We start from the raw sequence: 20,251 nt of genomic DNA, 5'->3' as shown, positions 1-20,251 counted from the left end.
TAAAAAGAAAAAACACTCAAAGAGAAATTACAGACCGGGACACAAATGACGACCGGGACAGAGGGAATATAAATAACGACCGGGACACTCAAAGAGAAATTACAGACTGGGATACCGGGACACAAATGACGACCGGGACACAGGGAATATAAATGACGACCAGGACACAGGTATTTAAGAATATCGTTCAAAGACAAATTTTTAATTGTAAGAAGACCGTTGAAAGAGAAATTTCTAATTGTAAAATGACTGAAGAACCTACACTGGCAACGGTACCACCATCGAAGTAGATAACCAGTGGGTTTACGGCCAACCTACCATCTTCGAAGATACCACGATAGGAAGACTCTACACCGTTCACCCCAATCAACATGAATGCTTCTTTCTACGCCTGCTTTTGGTGAATGTAACCGGTCCGACATCCTTTGAGTATTTGAGAACTGTAAACGGTACTATACATGACACTTACCGTAGTGCATGCCAAGCTCTGAATTTATTGGAGAATGACCAACACTGGGATAACTGCATCAATGACGCGTGCGAAACGTCAACCCCAAGTCAAATTCGTGCACTTGCTCTCCATCAGCTCCTACAGAGTTATGGGAAAAATATAAGTCAAAAATGTCCGAAGATATACTCCATCGAAAACAGTTAGAGACGTCAGATATGACTTTTGATTTTACATCAGAAATTTATAACTACACTTTAGTTATTATAGAAGATTTGTGCGTACGTATGGCAAACAAACCTCTTCAGGATTTGGGAATGCCTTCACCTAACCGTATCGCTGCTGTTTCGACATGTGTAGAATTGGATCGTGAACAAAGTTACAGTACGAGTGATCTATTGTCGTATGTACAAAATAACATTTCCAAGTTAACGTCGGAACAAAAAGACATTTATGATACGATAGACTCAATTTCAGGACGTATACAACTACCTGCTGATTTCTGTAATTTAGTGACGTCCAAAAATGAATTGATTGAAAAAGTATTTCCGAATATTCTAAAAAATTATAAAAATAATAAATGGCTAAGTGAAAGAGCGATTCTCGCACCCAAAAATATAGACGTCCACGAAATCAACAATATTGTTTTGACCAAGATTCGAGACCAGGCAGTCCTTTACAAGTCAGTCGACACAGTTTTGGAACCAAATGAAGCGGTTAATTATCCATCTGAATTTTTAAATTCCATAGATCTTTCAGGGTTTCCACCACACGTGCTACAACTAAAAATAGGCGTACCAATAATACTTTTAAGAAATATCAACCCACCAAAGCTTTGCAATGGCACGCGACTTGCCGTAAAAAAAACAATGGAAAACCTAATAGAGGCCACAATCTTGACAGGGCCTTTTGAGGGTGAGGCTGTTCTTATTCCTCGCATTCCCATAATTCCAACGGATCTGCCTTTTCAATTTAAAAGATTGCAATTCCCAATTCGATTAGCATTTGCAATCACCATTAACAAAGCTCAAGGTCAATCATTAGAAAAATGTGGTATAGATCTTAATACTGATTGTTTTTCCCATGGACAATTGTACGTTGCATGTTAGAGGGTCGGTAAACCTGACAATCTGTTTATATGCAGCGACAATTGGACAGCGAAGAATGTTGTATATTCGCAAGTTTTACGCAGTTAATTTGTATTGTATCTATCTATCTATCTATCTATATAAAAACGAGTTGTGTGTATGCATGTTTGTTTGTTTGTAAAAAGAGCGTTTGCATATGACGTCATTATTAGTGCATACGGCTTTGTATATGCACAGACAATGGGAAAGCCAAGAATGTTGTATATTCGAAATTTTTACGTAGTTTAACTCCTGCAGACGAAATGAATGCTTGCCTGAAAAATTCTAATTTATGGGCACACGTAAAAATATTAAAATTAACTACAAATATGCGTGTCCGATTGCAAAACGATGACTCTGGTCAAACATTTTCAGATCAATTGCTGGCAATTGGAAACGGAAAGCTGGCAATTGGAAGCGCGAAGCGCCACCCCAACAGCTAGTGATGAAATAAATTTTTAGTTTTTTCCTTTTTTTCTTTTTAGTTTTTTTTTGTTTTTTACCTTTTTTAGCTTTTTTGTTTTTTTTCTTTTATGTTTTTTTTGTAGTTTTTACCTTTTTTAGTTTTTCATTTTTATTTTTATATTTTTGGTTATCTTTTTCTCCTTTATTTTTCAGTTTTTGTCCTTTTTTTTAGTTTTTTTTCTTTTTCAGTTTTTAGTTTTTTAAGTTTTTTTATTAGTTTTTAGTTTTTTTTTCTTTTTAGTTTTTTGGTAGTTTTTATTTTTTAGTTTTTTAGTTGTTTTTCTTTTTTAGTTTTTAGTTTTTTACCTTTTTTTTAGTTTTTTTAGTTTTTTAGGTTTTTTTAATTTTTTAGTATTTTCTTTTTAGTTTTTTTTTGTAGTTTTTACCTTTTTCATTTTTTTTCTTCTTTTGTATTAATGCTAAAGCCAAGGTTCGAGCCTGGAACCTTTTGGATCTAGAACCTGGAACATAACGCTTTACCAACTCAGCTACTTCGGCTTGAATACATTCGTTTTTGAATTGGTATATGATGAAATAATTCAGACGTCATATGCGGACAGACAGACAGACACACAAACAAACAACTTATTTTTATATATATATAGATAGTTTTATATATATAGATATATATATGTGCATAGTACCAGGAGCCCGTCGGCTTCGCCGCTGTCAAATTATAGTTAATGCAAGGCTTCTGCTGCAATGCTACCAAGAGATTATTTGGATTTTCTTGATATTCCTTATCAAACTATGTCCAATGTGTAAAATAATAATTCCAACTTCATTTTTCGAATAGTTTTGAATTAAAAATTTGGTCAATATTTTAAATGTTGGTTAAATTTTCTGTGGGAGTGGGTCCGCAACTATTATGTTATTGAATTTAATAAAACAACTTACTATTACAGTAAGAGTTACATATCCAAATCGGGATATAATCTTTAAAGTAATAACAGGTTGTGGGAATACAATTTAAAAACAAGCTTTGGTGGTCACGCTAAAGATCTGAAGACTGAAATACTTGCCACACTTGATGGTTGCGGTTTTTATCCCTTTTGAAACTGCTTACAGTGAGTAGTGATAGACCAAATGTCGACTAAAAGTTGTTTCGACTCTTTGAATGTGGAAAACAGAATCTAATTGGGAGTACAGGACAACTTGACGTTGGGACATGTAAAACTCATCTCTTGAACAATGTTTTTGAAAGGATCTTTTTGAACGTCCCCAGGTTCAATCAAAAAGCTTAGTACTTTTTCCATTGTTGGCTTTCCCAGATTAAGCACTAAAGACAAATCTAAGAGAAAATAAGTGCTCTCAAGTCAGTTTTATCAAGCAGGTACAACCCCATTGGTTATTGAACACTTCTGCTGCCACTAGGATAATAGGGCAATCTCCAGCCTTTATTGAATATGTTACCGTCTTTGTTTCTAATGAAACAAATGCCTGTTTAAATATTGCCTTACAAAGATGTTGCAAAACTTGGAAAATAGTATACTTTGAAAGCGGAATATCAGTTCCTGATAGACAGTTCCAAACTTTCTGCACATTCAAGTCAAAAGCTTAAGCGTGAAGAACTGCTTATCTATAAAGTGCATTAGGAGAAGCAGTAGTTTGTTTTGACGCTTTCTGGGAGCATCTTGAGACCTGGAGACGTTCAAAAACCATAGGGTTTGGGGGTAGGGGCATTTTCCCCCTGATCCATAGCAAATTCCGCCCCTGGATAGTATTGAATAGAATCAGTTATTATGGAGAAGGGCCGGTGGATTTTTTTTTTAGTATTGGAGGGAGCATGATTGAACCTCATAAAGGGCAATTCTATCTAAAAGTTTTCAAACTCTCATTTTTCCAAGATAATAATACAGAAGAAGGTTTAGGAGGAGGAGAGTAAAATTACTGTCCCTCCCCTTGATTTTTGGGAAAATATTGGTACTGTACCTGTAATATTGATAGTGTACCTGAGCTCTCGAGGATGATGATTCCCATGTTTTTGTAGACAATCGTTGCCTTATAAAATATTACACTTGCATTTTGGCAGGCAAAAAAGTATATTATAATCTCTGGAAAGTTTTATACTACCATTGTGCATCTACTAAAGTAGAATGTTTCTATGAAAAATTCAATGATATAGTTATTTTACGAGTCCCCCACCGTCACCGCCTTGTTCCTTACGCTCAAGTTTGAATTTTTATTCCTGTCCCAAACCTTTAACAGCGAATATTCAAACCTGTTCCCATAAATGAATTCGGAAGAATACCACGAAAGTCGAACGCAAAGAGAGAAGCGTTAAGAAGTGGTGGAACTAGTTATATACAGAACAATTTTATTTGTTCTAAGTTTTAATGTCGCTCATTACTTTCATTATAAAGCGAAATATGCTAAAATAAACTGGAAATTACTAAAAATAAACCAGCCATCAATAAAGACAATGGCGAGTTTCACATAGCGAAATTTGGGAACCCATCACCCATAAATTGATAACTCACAAAAAACTCCACCCCTTTCCTACAGGCCCAACCTCTTTAAGATCTGCTAGGACAGCAGTTACCAATGCCTCTACCAAAATTCGGGCCATGGCACAACAATAATTCCAGGTTCGGCTCATTATAACCAATCACCTGACATCCATAGCTTAGGTAAGCTTATTACCATCTATCATTATTATTAATAAAGTTAAGTTTTTTGTTTGTTCGAAAATTTCAGCAAACATTTCTTGGCATAATTTGTTTCCCCTCTTATTATTACAATAAAAGAAACATTGAAATATAATTACAATAAATTGAATATCAACAATAAAAAATATCTTATATTGCAATAAAAGAGAAGGAGAGATGCCATCTCAACTATGCTTTCTACTAATAACACGTTTTTCTTGTATTGGGGTAGGGGGAGGGTTAAAGCGGGTGGTGTTACTACGGTTATATGCAAGAAACAAAATCTAAAAAAAAGTTACCTATCCCAAACCATATAAACAAAGAATTACCGAAATTAGTGTCCTTTATAGTGTATTTAGAAAATTAAAAGAGAAATTACTGAACGTAAGTCTTTTTATTTCCGAAAAGAACCTTACTTTAAATTCAGCTTCAATTCCACGGAACATGAAAATTAAGTGGATTTAGACAATTAATTTGTCTAAGTCAATGATTTAACAGCAAAACCGAAGTTGCTGCTTTGGCAGCCGGGTCGGGTCTCTCTAAACCTAAAGTCAGAGCAGTAGCTTTTTTATTTAGATAACCAAGAAAAAGAAGCTATCGAAAATCAGGGTTGGTGGCTGGTTATTTCGGTGCTCAGGAAAATTCAATAAGATGATTGCATATTTGATGGGATCAGTACTTTTAAAACCATTTTGCTACGGAAAGATTAGTCAATAATGTAGGTGGGGGAAAACCAGGAAAATTTTTACTGATATACCGCCCCCTTCCACCTCCTAAGTGTAAAAATGTAAGGTTATAAGAATGAGATATTTATGTTTTCTGCAAACTTTTATGGTGCTCTAACCGAGGATGACTGCATGAAAAAGCTTTCCAGAGGCCACACATCCTCGGAAAAGTCATGTCAAACATGAGGGGGGCCGCAACTGCCTCCTGGATTTGAAAGCATGCTTGTTCATCTTAATTTAGCATATAAAAGTTAAAAAAGACCGAGCCTAAAATTGATTTTGAAAGATGAATTTTTTTTATGGTTGAATTTTTTAAATTAGAAGAATTTCTTGTCGACTCTCCCTCCCCCCATTCTTATGAATCAGTGCTTCTGCTCGGAAGTAAATTAAAAATTATCGGCTCCCAAATCATAGGATCCCAGAATTAAGAAGCTGTTATTTCGACTTCAGATGCGTTTGAGTCCCGAGATTAGCAATTTGCTGCCCTGATTTTAGACCTCAAAGAGAACCGAATCAAGTACTGAAGGCCCAATTCTGGTGAAAACCATGGTCTGATGATCCTTTAAGGTAGTATCCACTTTATTTTCGCCATTTTGAGAAACAAAATTTGGGATTTTTCGCTGTTCTTCTTCTTCTTTTAACCATTAAATGACACTAGGTATGCTCTAGGTGCCTAATACATATTATATTGTGGATATATATATTATGTAAATAAATTTTATCAACAATTTAGATTTTGTGTTCAATTGCAGAAAAAAGGAAGGCGCTTCAGGAAAGATTGGCCATCTTGCAATTTTGGACCAACTTATGCAAAAAGGTTACGATAGAAGAGCTACACCGACAAATCATATGGGTAAATAAATCAATTTACTACTACTACTGCTAATAATAATAATAATAATAACTCACTGCAGCACCAAGCCTCCTGAGGCTAACACAGCTACACACGCTCCTCCTCCAACCTAATCTATTCAAGGCCTCCCTCTGTACCTCCTCCCAAGAAGTTTCCGTTTTCTTTTAATCTTTATTAATGACATCCTCCCACCCAAGACGAGGATGACCTGCTTTCCGTGTAGCCCCAGATGGCTGGCCAAAAAGGACAATGTTCGGCAATCTGTCACCCTTTATCCGCAGAACGTGGCCAAGCCATCTCAACCTTTCTTTCATTATAGCCCTAGAAAGCGGGAGAATCAATTTATATAATAATAAATCGAAATTTTATCATAAGTGGTTTTGTATGCTTTGGTGCACAAACGTATTCTCGTGCATACACTTATGTGCGTCTAATACCTATATGGAAAATCACACTGGTAAACCTGATAAATTTTTTGTTCCGTCAGATCAAAACCTATACCGTAAAATATTGACTATAATATGCCCAAACGTCTTCGTCCGTACTTGCCCATGAGTGCTTTTGAATTATCAAAATCTGAATCTTAAACTGCCAAGATTTGTTCGGCCATTTCACTATTCATTCATAAAGACAGTAATAAGATAAATAATTTATTAAAGGGACAAGATGAGTTATACAAAGGGACAAAAGATGAGTTATACAAAGATGAGTTATACAAAATTTATACAAAGGGACAAGATAAGTTTTGCAAGATACGTTTTACAGTGTTGTCAGTGTAGAGTGAAAACCCAATATCAAATTTTTTCAAAATGATGAAAAAAAATATTATTCAAATCTGCTTCCTTTCAAATTCCCTGAGCGAATTCAAATTCTCTTGGTATGTTGTTCCTATTTCAATTTATTATAATTCAGGGATTATTTAGGGAAAGGTCCTTAATACTGTGGCAATCATTAGAATGCCTTATATGATAGTATACAGCTAAATCCAAATATTCTAAATGCATATATCTCAAACGATGTTTGATTTCCACCAAAGTTGTTTTTAGAGATTTTTGAGAGCTTGCTGATTACATATGTGGAGCCGATATTAAAATACAATTGTCTAGAATCAAAATATATGCCTGAGAATCCTTGGCACACTCCCCCCCACCCAACTTACGCTTACAGATATGCTTTACCTCGTACAACTTATGTTAATCAGTGATTATTGAGGAAAGACATTTGATAATGAATTTAGAATCTTCAAACATCTAGCATTACTGTCCTAAATCAAAATACTTGTCACCGAATATTCCTTGATTTCCCTTGAAATGGTTCGTACGGATTTCCCAGACTTACTTATTACAAATCTAATTATTAGTCTAGCATATATCAAATTTTCATCAGCGATCTCTTCCTTTCAAATGTACAGAAAATCAATTTCCTAAATAAAATTTTCAATTTAAATTACTATGTTTCAGTAGAACATAAATGGCACTTCATCTATTCAGGGGGGCTATGGACGGTAATACAACATTAATGTATTGTTAGAATGTGTCGAAAACAGCTTGTAACAAATAAATTAGTTTTAATATTCTAATAAGACTTTATTTTCATCACTTTTGTCATCCTCTTAAATCTATTCCTTTCTCAATTTAGGATCCGTTGTCCGAGAGGACACGGGTTTGAATCCTAGTGTACCCACATTCCTGGTTTGGGACGGGGGTTAGTGACGTGACTCTGGAAGCTCAGCTAGAGTCGACCCAGCTGTAAATGGGTACCTGGAGAAATCTGGGGAAGGTAAACAGGAAGGGTGTGCAAAAGCACAGGATGGCTGGCCCTCATCCCCCCCATTGCACTTCCTGGCTGAAGGGCTTTGAGACAGAGATCACCACCCCTGGTTCGGAACTAAAGGGTCTAGTACCGCATCCTTTACCTTTTTTTATTCATTTCTTATATTTAGAGTAAGAAACAAGCAAAATAAAACTTTCAATTGAAGCAATCTAATTGGTTGTCACTGAGTTTTAATGAAATTCTGTTGTTTTAAGTCTAGCTGGGAAGGGGGAGGGGGTAACTCCGCCTTTATTTGTGATAAATTATGCCTGCCTCTAGTTTGTCTTGCTTCGCTACTGCAATTCATGCGTGATTTACGACAAGTTTTCAGAAGTAGCGATTTTCGCTCGTTTTATGCAAGATATCTAGTTATCTAATTACTATTTATTCTATGTTTAAATTCACTTTTGACTTTCTTTAAAAATGATTAAGTTTCTTTGTGGCTAGACAATTTTGTTTTTGTTAAAAATAAAAAGTGGTAAGCCCATGTTTTGTTGCAACCAGGCAAGAGACTCAAGCATCACATATTCAAGGCAAAATCGGTAGTTAATCAGTCACTTGGAAATTATTCCCGTTCTCAATACGATCGCAGATTGTCTGTCCATACTTCCAGTGGTTGGACTTGTTTAGTTGAGTTTGGGCTTAAAGAATCTGCTGTTTGTATAGAAATAGTATTAAATTCCTGTAGACAATTCTTCGCGAAGGCCATCCAGAAATACCTACTTGGAGTGACAACTGTCTGAGAGACTTGTGAAGTAACTATTTTAATTGGTGTCTGACGCCTTAAACACGATCTGGCGTCCTCACATTGAAATTTGGACTACAATGGTCTTTGTTTTTGTTGACCACATTTCCAGTGTTTCTAAAATTTCCTTCCAAAATTTTGATCATATGGTAATGAGATATTTTTTCCTAGATATTTGCGGCAGAACTGCCTCTTAACATGAGTTGGTGATTCTATTTGAAACTGTAGTTGCACTATCTATGTCCTTTCTTTCAACAAAAAATCGCGTAGTGTTCTATCTTGACGTCAGATGAAACTTAAAACTGGCTTTTGAGAAAAGAAACAATTATTTATCTTGAAAATACGAGTCTTACCATTTGTCCCTTTTTTCGTACCTCAGCCTGTAGAGTAGGTACTGGAGGAATATCGCTGCTGAAAAAGATATCATACGATTGCTTAAGATTTGCGTTGAATCTTGTGTTTAGCCAAATTTGTCGGCTGGTGCCGAAGAAGCTGCCATAGCTAAAGAGATCACTTAGTCTATATTTATTTGATACGTCGAATACAGCGTTAAAACCATAATCTTCATAAACCATATTATAGCTGGTAAGTGTTTGTAACTTCCAACTATTAGCTAATCTTCAGCTATAGAAATAATTAGGTTATGCTACACGACGGGTACGATCCCTAAGGTTCCAAGAATACTGGACTTTACCTGGACCCAGTCTTGGGTGTTACCAAGGTGCGAGGCTGCAAATGTTTTGCCATAGGCCAAGTTTAATATACACCTGTAGGCTGAACATCTCTTCCAACCTCACTCTCTCTCTAACAATTCCCTAACAATTCTTTTGATTTCAAACATTTAGTTTCGTGTTCATCAGCAAAATAGAGTATAGAAATCTAGTCACATTTGCTGGTATTTACTCAATCAGCATTTTTTGCCTCAACATCAAATTCAACCTTAAAAAAACTCAAATTTGTGAAAGAGCTAGAGCGGCAAATTTTCCGGATTCGGAATCAGCACATATTTTTTTGTTCGGGTAGTCAAAGAATCATTTGTATAGCAATTTGTTTTAGATTGACCCCCTTTTTTCACAGTTTTCCTAGACTACAAAACCTTTATCGAATATTGATCCTGATGTAAAACAAGTTAAATCTAAATTAAAGTTTTGGTTGCACCTTTGAATTATTTTCGATCCTCCTTCCACTAGTGCCCTTACAATAGCAGGGTTCAAAATGCATGACAGAACGGGTTGTTGTCAGGCTCTGCAGCCAATGAGGGATATTTCTGATAGTTTCAAGTAACCTTAGATTATTACTAGCACCTCTTTATAGTTGTCTATAAATAAGAAACGTCCATCAGTCTAAATCACCGCTTCACTACGTTAGATTTGTCTCAACCTTTAAAGTAGACCATTCTACCTTTTTAAGTTCTGTTTCTGAAATAATCTTACATAGGTGTTCGTATATCGTAAGGCCTTTTTGTATATTTCAGCCTAACAAACAGATATAGTTTTCAAGTCCCTGTAGATTTAGGCTCAGATTCTGATATTTTATTACTTCGCCAAAAACAAAAATAAAACACAACTTTATTAGAAGTGTACTACAAAATATTCCAGGGCCAGACATATTAGCATAGCTGGTTACTATCCTAACATTGAACACTGACCAAATTACATGACCATACTCAAATATCTCATTTTCAAATATCAGTCCGAACAAAGAAAATTGAAATACGTGTTTTAATGGCTTAATTACATTAATATTTTTTTATTTGGATTGAATAAAATTGGTATTATGACATGCGCTTGGGTATAGTAGGCCAGCGAAGTTGTGCTCTCCAATGAATCAATTGCTATGGCTTTTTTTAGAGGGAACTTATGGTCATCCATGTCCTGCTTCCAAGAGATACCCAACACCCATCCGCCAAACTCTTTGGCCCCTCTTTTTTGGACTTAGAATTTTTGGTTTTAGGTATTTTTGGACTTTTGGAATTTTTGGACTGGTGAACATGTTCTTTTGTGTTTTTTTATGTGGCTGCCCCAGTAGTACTCTATGATTGATCGTCGACACTACCTAGTTTTTTCTATGTTTTTATCAGTATTTTTTGTACATTGGAACGATAAACACTTGCATCATATTTTGAAAAAATTGGAGATGAATATTCCAAGAAAGTATGTTCACATTATAAATTTACTTTTGCATTGAACGCTGACATAGACACAAATTTGAATTATGAGACAAGTATTAATGGGGATCTTATTCGAAAAGTATGCACGCTTTGTCATTACAGTGAGAGACTAAATTCCTTTGGAGCATCGAAAAGATTAACTCTTGATAATGGTGGATATGACATGGATGGTTGATGACAGAGAGAGATTAAATTCCTTTGGAGCATCAAAAAGATTCATCTCTTGATGATGGTGGGTATGCGACAATAGCATTTCCAGAGAAGTTAGTACTCAAAGATAATGCAAGCCTGAAACTAATAGTTGACGATGAGGGTTGACTGCTTGCAAATAGTTCTGGTAACACGTTACCTGCTGACAGATCCTATTGCCATCGTTATGGTATTAGCAATCAAATGAAAACAAAGGGAAAAGAAATTCCTACTGCTGCACCAATGTCGTAATCCCTATCTTGTCTATGTGCCAAAACTGTAAACATTGTAAAATAATGTGGTAATAGAAAGTAAAATTGAAATCAAAATAAAAATGGCAGGGGATGACAGCATAAGAATGAGGTATAAAGGTAAATAGATGAAAAAAATGAAGCGCGTGTGAACATTATTGCTACCATTGATCGTACACCAATAGACATAGTCAATGAACCCAATAGTACCAATGATGAAATTTGTGATGTGATTGTAGCTGAAATCATGTTAAGACTCAGATATGACACCAAAATAGAATAACTGGAATGTCAAGGGAAAACATAATGAAGTATTTTTTAGAATGGATTCAAAGCATTCATTTTTATTTTTATGATGATATTCTACATGTCTTTATTTCAATAGAAGTATTTTATACTTTACTTTGTTATGTTTACATTATTTTTCAGGGTACGCTACCAAGTCGAATGTTTAGAATGTTTATTAAATTGTCGGAGATGTAAGAAAAGGAATTTTTAGAGACACAGATACCACTAGCGGGCTCATAGGGTGCATATTAGAATAGGAGATAGGTTACCAGGCTTTTACCAAAGCCTAAGAGAGATAAGCTGGATTTTTTTTCCAAAATCCACATAAACAAGCAAACAATCGCCCAGATACACAGGTACAGACAAAGAGAGTGAGCGAGAGAGAGAAAGAGAGAGAGAGAGAGAAAGAAAGAGAAAGATAGAGAACATACAAACTCACGTTAACACACAAACACACGGTACAAAACACACGTCTCTCTCTCTCTCTCTCTCTCTCTCTCTCTCTCTCTCTCTCTCTCTCTCTCTCTCTCTCTCTCCTCTCTCTCTCCTCTCTCTCTCTCTCTCTCTCTCTCTCTCTCTCTCTCTCTCTCTCTCTCTCTCTCTCTCTCTCTCTCTCTCTGTACATGTGTGTTTGAGCAAGCGTTTGCTTGTCTGTGTGTATTTGTACATTTCCGACTTTTTAATAACATTCTAAATGTTCTACTTGCTAGCGTACCTTGAAATGTAATGGAAACATGAAAAAGTAATGCATAACATATTTTTATTGAAATAACGACATGTAGAATATCGTCATAAAAATAAAAATAAACGCTTTGAATCCATTCCATAAAATACTTCTTATTGTTTTCTGTTGACATGACACCTCTTCCATTTTGGGGTCATGCCTGAGTTTTAACAGGGTTTCAGCTACAATCACATCCCATATTTCATCATTGGTATTATTGTGTCCATTGACTATGTCTGTTGGTGTACAATCTATGGCAGTAGTGATGTTCATATGCGTTTCATTTTTCCATCAATATACCTTCATACCCGTTGTTATACTATCTGCCAATGTCATTTTCATTTGCTTTCAATTTCACTGTCTATTACCACATTATTTTTAAATGATTTGCAGTTTTGACACATAGACAAGATACAGATTACGTCATTGGTGCAGCAGTAGGCATTTCTTTTTCCTTTGTTTTCATTTGAATGCTAATACCAGAAACATGGCAATAAGATCTCTCAACGGGTAATGTGTGACCAGAACCATTTACCAAGAAGTTAATCTTCATGGTCAGCTTTTAGTTTCAGGCTTGCATTATCTATGAGTGGCCCACTAACTTCTCTGGAGGCGCTACTCTCGCATATCCACCATCACAAGAGCTGAATCTTTTCAGTGCTCCAAAGGAATTTAATATCTCAGTGTCATGACAAGCCTTGCATACATTTCAAATAAGATCTAATAGTGCTTGTCTCATAACTGAAATATTTGTCTTTGTTAGCATTCAACGCAACGATAACTTTATCATATGCATATACTTTCTTGGAATATTCATCTCCGCTTTTTTAAATATGATTCAAGTGTTTATCATTCCAATGTATATAAAATACTGATTGAAAACATATAATTAACTAGTTAGTGTCGATAACCAGCCATAGAGTACCACTAGGGGAGCCGCATAAAAAAAATTCGAACAAACATGTTCACCATTCCAACAAATTTCCAAGCCCCCAAGTCCCAAAATTCCAAGCCCGAAAATTCTAGGTACAAAAAACGGATGCCAAAAAGTTTGGTGGGAGGGTGTTGGAGCCCCTCGGAGGTGGGACTTCGATGACCATAAGTTCCCTGTAAAAAAAAAGTCATAGTAATTGATCCAATGGAAAACATATCTTCGCCATTCTACTATATCCAAGCGTATGTGACAATACCAATTTCACTGAATGCAAATAAAAAATAATATTCCTATAATTAAATCGTCAAAACAAGTATTTCAATTTTCTTTGTTAATCATGTTATGACAGGTATTCAAAATTGAGACGCCGGCTAGATTATGCTAATGAGGTATCTTTTAGTATGGTCATGTATCTGGGTCAATGCTCTAGTTTTGGATAGTAGTCGGCTATGCTAGTGAAGTTCCCCCTGGAGTATTGAGTAGTACACTACGTACATTATATAGAATCTTAAGAACCACATTAACGACAAAAGCACGTGGGTGGCTGTATCTACTGTTGTAAGTATTTTTCGTATTATTATTCCTCTAGGCAAGGGAATCCGTCTTTCCTATAACGTTTATATTTATTAATTGTTAAAGATAAATGAATTCTCTGTAAAAGTCTACTCAATAGAGTAGTTTAGTGGTTTATCTTTAAATATTACAATATTTCCGTGACTATTTTTATTTGAAATTGCACTTTAGTTGCGAAATTAATGTATAATCGCTGCCTTTTTTTCTTTTAGATTATCCAACAAGAGTAGAGATTGGTTTTTACGTTCGAAGTTTCGGCTCCATCAGTCCTACACGAATGGTTAGTGGTTCCAATGTTTAATTTTTTTTTTTACTTATAGTTTTTAAACAGAATTTCCTAACTACAGCAACAGGTAAACAAAAAAGTAGTCAGAGGAAGTATTATTACTTGGAATTTTAAATATGCTCTTGTTCTATTGCTTCTAGAAGCAGTGTGTTTACATGCTAATGTAAACTTTAAGATTGGCCTCAACTTGTTTCATTCCCTTGGAATCCACTGATCCTAAAGGATTGTTTGATAACCAGCTGTTGCTTTTAACTAGAGTTCTGAAATAGCGGTAACAAGCTCTGAAAGCTAAAATTTTTATTCCCTGTGTCCCGGTCGTCATTTGTATCCCGGTGTCCCGGTCTGTATATACATTCGTTTTTTTAGTTTTGTTTTTCTCCTTTATTTTTCATTTTTTTCATTTTTTTTCTTTTTAGTTTTTTTAGTTTTTTAGCTTTTTTAGTTTTTTTATTAGTTTTTTTTTCTTTTTAGTTTTTTTGTAGTTTTTACCTTTTTTTAGTTTTTTTAGTTTTTTTTTACTTATTTCCTGGTAATCATGTATACTCCGTGTGTCCCGGTCGTCATTTGTGTCCCGGTGCTTTGTTGATGGTAATTGCTAATCGAACATTCCTTTTGTCCCGGTCACTTTCTCTTTGAGTGTCGTCATTTATATTCCCTATGTGACGGTGTCCCGGTAGTCATTTGTGTCCCGATGTTCCGGTCTGTAATTTCGTCAGTTGAAAACATGACGTCAGTCGACACACAAACATGACGTCACCCGACAGACAGACCCACACACACACAGACAACTTATTTTTATATATATAGATATATATATATATATATATATATATATATATATATATATATATATATATATATATATATATATATATATATAGTTTTGTTTTTCTCCTTTATTTTTCATTTTTTTTTCCTTTTTTATTTTTTTTCTTTTTTAGTTTTTTTAGTTTTTTAGCTTTTTCAGTTTTTTTATTAGTTTTTAGTTTTCTTTTCTTTTTAGTTTTTTTGTAGTTTTTACCTTTTTTTTAGTTTTTTTAGTTTTTTTTTACTTATGTCCTGGTCGTCATTTATACTCCCTGTGTCCTGGTCGTCATTTGCGTCCCGGTGCTTTGTTGATGGTGATTGCTAATCGAACATTCCCTTTGTCCCGGTCGCTTTCTCTTTGAGCGTCGTCATTTATATTCCCTATGTGCCGGTGTCCCGGTCGTCATTTGTGTCCCGATGTCCCGGTCTGTAATTTCGTCAGTTGAAAACATGACGTCAGTCGACACAAAAACATGACGTCACCCGACAGACAGACCCACACACACACAGACAACTTATTTTTATATATATAGACTAGCTGTTGGGGTGGCGCTTCGCGCCACCCTAACACCTAGTTGGTGGGGGCGCTTCGCCCCCCCCCCAAGCCCCCCCGCGCGCGCAAGTCTTTACGTGCCATTGTAGTTGTGTCCCTGTGTACCACCTATGAATATAGATAGATTTATATATGTGTTTTGAACTACGTAAAACTTGCGAATATACAACATTCTTGGCTTTCCCATTGTCTGTGCATATACAAAGCCTTATGTACTAATAATGAAGTCATATGCAAACACTCTTCTTACAAACAAACAATCATGCATACACACAACTAGTTTTTATATAGATAGATAGATAGATAGATACAATACAAATTAACTGCGTAAAACTTGCGAATATACAACATTCTTCGCTGTCCAATTGTCGCTGCATATAAATAAACTGTCAGGTTTACCGACCCTCGAACATGCAACGTACAATTGTCCATGGGAAAAACAATCAGTATTAAGATCTATACCACATTTTTCTAATGATTAACCTTGAGCTTTGTTGATGGTGATTGCAAATGCTAATCGAATTGGGAATTGCAATCTTTTAAATTGAAAAGGCAGATCCGTTGGAATCATGGGAATGCGAGGAATAAAAACAGCCTCACCCTCAAAAGGCCCTGTCAAGATTGTGGCCTCTATTACGTTTTCCATTGTTTTTTTTATGGCAAGTCGCATGCTATTGCAAAGCTTTGGTGGGTTTATGTTACGTAACAATATTATTGGTACGCCTATTTTTAGTTGTAGCACTTGTGGTGGAAACCCTGAAAGATCCACGGAATTTAAAAGTTCAGATGGATAATTAACCGCCTCAATTGGTTCCAAAACTGTGCCGACTGACTTGTAAAGGACTGCCTGGTCTCGAATCTTGGTCAAAACAATATTGTTGATTTCGTGGACGTCTATATTTTTGGGTGCAAGAATGGCTCTTTCACTTAGTCATTTATTATTTTTATAATTGTTTAGAATATTCGGAAATACTTTTTCAATCAATTCATTTTTGGACGTCACTAAATTACAGAATTCAGCAGGTAGTTGTATACGTCCTGATATTGAGTCTACTGGGAGCTTTTTGTTTCCAATTGCCAGCCATTGATCTGAAAATGTTTGACCAGAGTCATCGTTTTGCGATCGGACACGCATATTTGTAGTTAGTTTTAATGTTTTTACGTGTGCCCATAAATTAGAATTTTTCAGGCAAGCATTAATTTCGTCTGCAGGGGTTGATCTAGGTATTATAGGTAGTGTTTGCCTGAAATCTCCCGCAAGCAATATTAATGTGCTGCCAAAGGGTTTCGAATTCCCTCGCAAATCTTTCAAACATTAATCCAGAGCCTCGAGCGATTTTTTGTGTGCCATTGTGCATTTGTCACAAATAATAAGTTTGCATTGCTGCAATACTTTACCCATCCCAGATGATTTGGAAATATTGCACGCGGGAGTTTCTGTAGAATGCAAATTCAGAGGCAATTTCAAAGCGGAATGAGCAGTTCTTCCACCAGGCAGCAATGTTGCGGCTATTCTGGACGACGCAATTGCCAACGCTATATCATTTTTTGATCGAATTGATGCCAGAATCAGTTTTATCACAAATGTTTTACCAGTACCTCCTGGCGCATCCAAAAAGAAAATTTCTCCAACGTTGTTATCGACACAATGCATTATCGTATCATAAATGTCTTTTCGTTCCGACGTTAACTTGGAAATGTTATTTTGTACATACGACAATAGATCACTCGTATTGTAACTTTGTTCACGATCCAATTCTACACTTGTCGAAATAGCAGCGGTACGATTAGGTGAAGGCATTCCCAAATCCTGAAGAGGTTTGTTTGCCATGCATATGCACAAAGCTTCTATAATAACTAAAGTGTAGTTATAAATTTCTGACGTAAAATCAAAAGTCATATCTGACGTTTCTAACCGTTTTTGATGGAGTATATCTTCGGATATTCTTGATTTATATTTTTCCCATAACTCTGTAGGAGCTGATGGAGAGCAAGTTGTTAGTATGATGCCAAACAATGCACGAATTTGACTTGGAGTTGACGTTTCGCCCGAGTCGTTGATGCAGTTATCCCTGTGTTGGTCATTCTCCAATAAATTCAGAGCTTGGCATGCACTACGGTAAGTGTCATGTATAGTACCATTTAAAGTTCTCAAATACTCAAAGGACGTTGGACCGGGTACATTCACCAAAAGCAAGCGTAGAAAGAAGCATTCATGTTGATTGGGGTGAACGGTGTAGAGTCTTCCTATCGTGGTATCTTTGAAGATGGTAAGTTGGCCGTCGACTGACTTACCCTGTTTTCGACGTTCAAATATTTTATTTTTAGTATTCCACGTGTAATACGAAGGCACTTCAGTATACAGCAGTTTTTTACAAAAGAATCATTTTTGCATAGCGAAAAGAAAGCAGTTAACTTTGTATCCGGTGGATTCAGGGGTCTTTGTTGCACGTTGGATTCCGAAAGATAAACATGTTGACCATTCTGTAAATGTACCACTAAGTGAACAACAGCTGGACTACGTTCATGTATCGGAAATGAAAGAATTCGCCAAACAGCTTCATTACTGCTTATGTATCTTCCAGCTTGATATTGTACGATTTCGTCGATATCTTTGATTTCGGACTGCAAGCCGAAAATTGCCTTGTCACTGCCTTTGTTGACCTATTTACATATGTATTTGATTGCCTTTACGGAGTTACAGTATTCAACGTTTATGTGTGCATTAAATGTTTTTGATAATAATGGGGAATATGGAACAACCCACTGGTTATCTACTTCGATGGTGGTACCGTTACGCTTCTTTATTATTGCTGTTTTACCGCCATCTTCAGTAGATCTTCTTCTATATTGTGGGTAACCATCATTGCCAGTAATTGTGTTGGATACTAAAAGTCGAGTATATTGCTTCGTGCACCTTCCTTTGGCCATACATGGTGAATTTTCATTCAGTGCACCGCAAGGTCCATGTTTCATATTTTTTACAACAATATCATATAACCCCTTATCGACATTTTCATCAGGTATTTCAGCGGAAATCACATCATCAATTTCGTTAGAAGTTATGTAGCCAGATTAGTATATGTGCGTGTGGCAAACCTCGTTTTTGCCATTCCACTGAGTACATCCAGCATCGCACTGACCCAAACACTTCAAGTTTTACTATGTAGTTTATCAGTGATTTCAACTTTTGCCGGAAGACACGGGCCATAATGTCATGTCTATGAACCGCCGATTGTCCTTGAAGTAAAAGCTGCTGTATCTTGTCCCAAGATTGATTACATGTAAATGTAATGAATAAATCTGGACGACCATAGAGACGAACATACGCAATAGCATCTTGAGCATATTCATGCATATGACGGGGACTGCCAGCATATGACGAAGGTAAAATCGTTAATCTTCCAACGTTTGTGGTATTACCGTCATTTACAACTGCATCTCGCAAATGAATGTATTGTTCAGAATGGAGCTTGGTGTGATTCAGACGGATATATAGCAAACGTTCTGATTCAATTTTTGCATACTTATCAACAACGTATTGGTGAAACAATTGACGGCATTTTAAAATATAATTGTCTTCATCCTGCCAAATCATTAGTCTATAGGAATAATAATGCATTGCACTGAATTTCTTATTCATTTCTTTGTTAGTGGCTGGATTCATCAATTTAATATTAAAGTGATAGCCGTCGGCTCCATCCCAAAAAATAATAGGATATTGTAGGGCATCGTAGCATCGATGAGTTTCAGCAATTCTTACCAACTGAGCGTTTCGCTTATGAAGAATAATATCTCGAGGTAAAAACTGATCACCGACCATAACGATTGCCACTTCGTCGATAGTTGGAGCATTGTATCTACGCACATGTTGGCCAGGAGGCGTTTTTTCAGCGGAAATAACTATTTTATGCGTATCAGTAGGCATCCAATCGATGGCTGTTTTGAACAGACGCACTAAACTATTGTTTTCATGGAAAAGATGTTGCAATTGGGAAACGATTGTCCTTTCAACGTTGGGAGAAATTTCGCAACGTGTATTCAATTCAGAATTTCTTTCACTCATGAATTACAATTGTAAAAATTTATGATTCTCGCCTGAGAATGGTAGAAGGGACCCTGCTCTATGATAAATTTGCCCTTTTTCTTTGAAAGTAGGCATAAATTGATCTTGATTTTCGATTTGGGCACAAACGCTTAGATTCTGACGTAGTTCCAGTAATCAAAGTCTTCAATGGCTCTAAGGGTGCAGCCAGTAGAGGAAGTTTAACTTTCCCTGAGGCGCAACACATTCCCATTGTTTCACCATTAAATTTCAAGGCATTGCAGTAGGGACAAATTTTTGACATAGTCCCGATTCGAACACATCTACTATAATCATCGACTGGGCTGTACCTGAATGCCATGCGATAACAGTTTTTACATTTAAACCCTCAACACGAAAATACATACAACTTATTTTTATATATATAGAAGATATAATCTGACGTAACAGACAAAGTGTAACAGACATAACACACAAACAACTTATTTTTATATATATATATTAATAATATATGTCTGAGGCTACGAGCTCTGTGACTACAGGGGGTTTTATTCTTTCTTCTGATATAAAAAAGGGTTATGGGTACACATGAAATGTGATTGTTCATG

At 35.9% G+C, this 20,251-nt stretch overlaps 1 protein-coding gene across 3 annotated transcripts in view; it reads left to right on the top strand.

The window, feature by feature from the left end:
• LOC136038117 (glycine receptor subunit alpha-2-like) overlaps positions 1 to 20,251 on the top strand; it is a 121,027-nt gene that overhangs the window by 20,062 nt on the left and 80,714 nt on the right. For all 3 annotated transcript variants that reach the window (XM_065721137.1, XM_065721138.1, XM_065721139.1), the window contains exons 2-3: positions 6,166 to 6,266; positions 14,165 to 14,232. In XM_065721137.1, coding sequence (XP_065577209.1) covers positions 6,166 to 6,266; positions 14,165 to 14,232 — 169 coding nt within the window. The remainder of the gene's footprint in view (positions 1 to 6,165; positions 6,267 to 14,164; positions 14,233 to 20,251) is intronic.

Source organism: Artemia franciscana, chromosome 17, assembly GCF_032884065.1.
Source record: "Artemia franciscana chromosome 17, ASM3288406v1, whole genome shotgun sequence".
Classification (NCBI taxonomy): domain Eukaryota; kingdom Metazoa; phylum Arthropoda; class Branchiopoda; order Anostraca; family Artemiidae; genus Artemia; species Artemia franciscana.
Note: the sequence above shows the minus strand (reverse complement) of the source record. Positions and strands in the feature narration are given on the sequence as shown.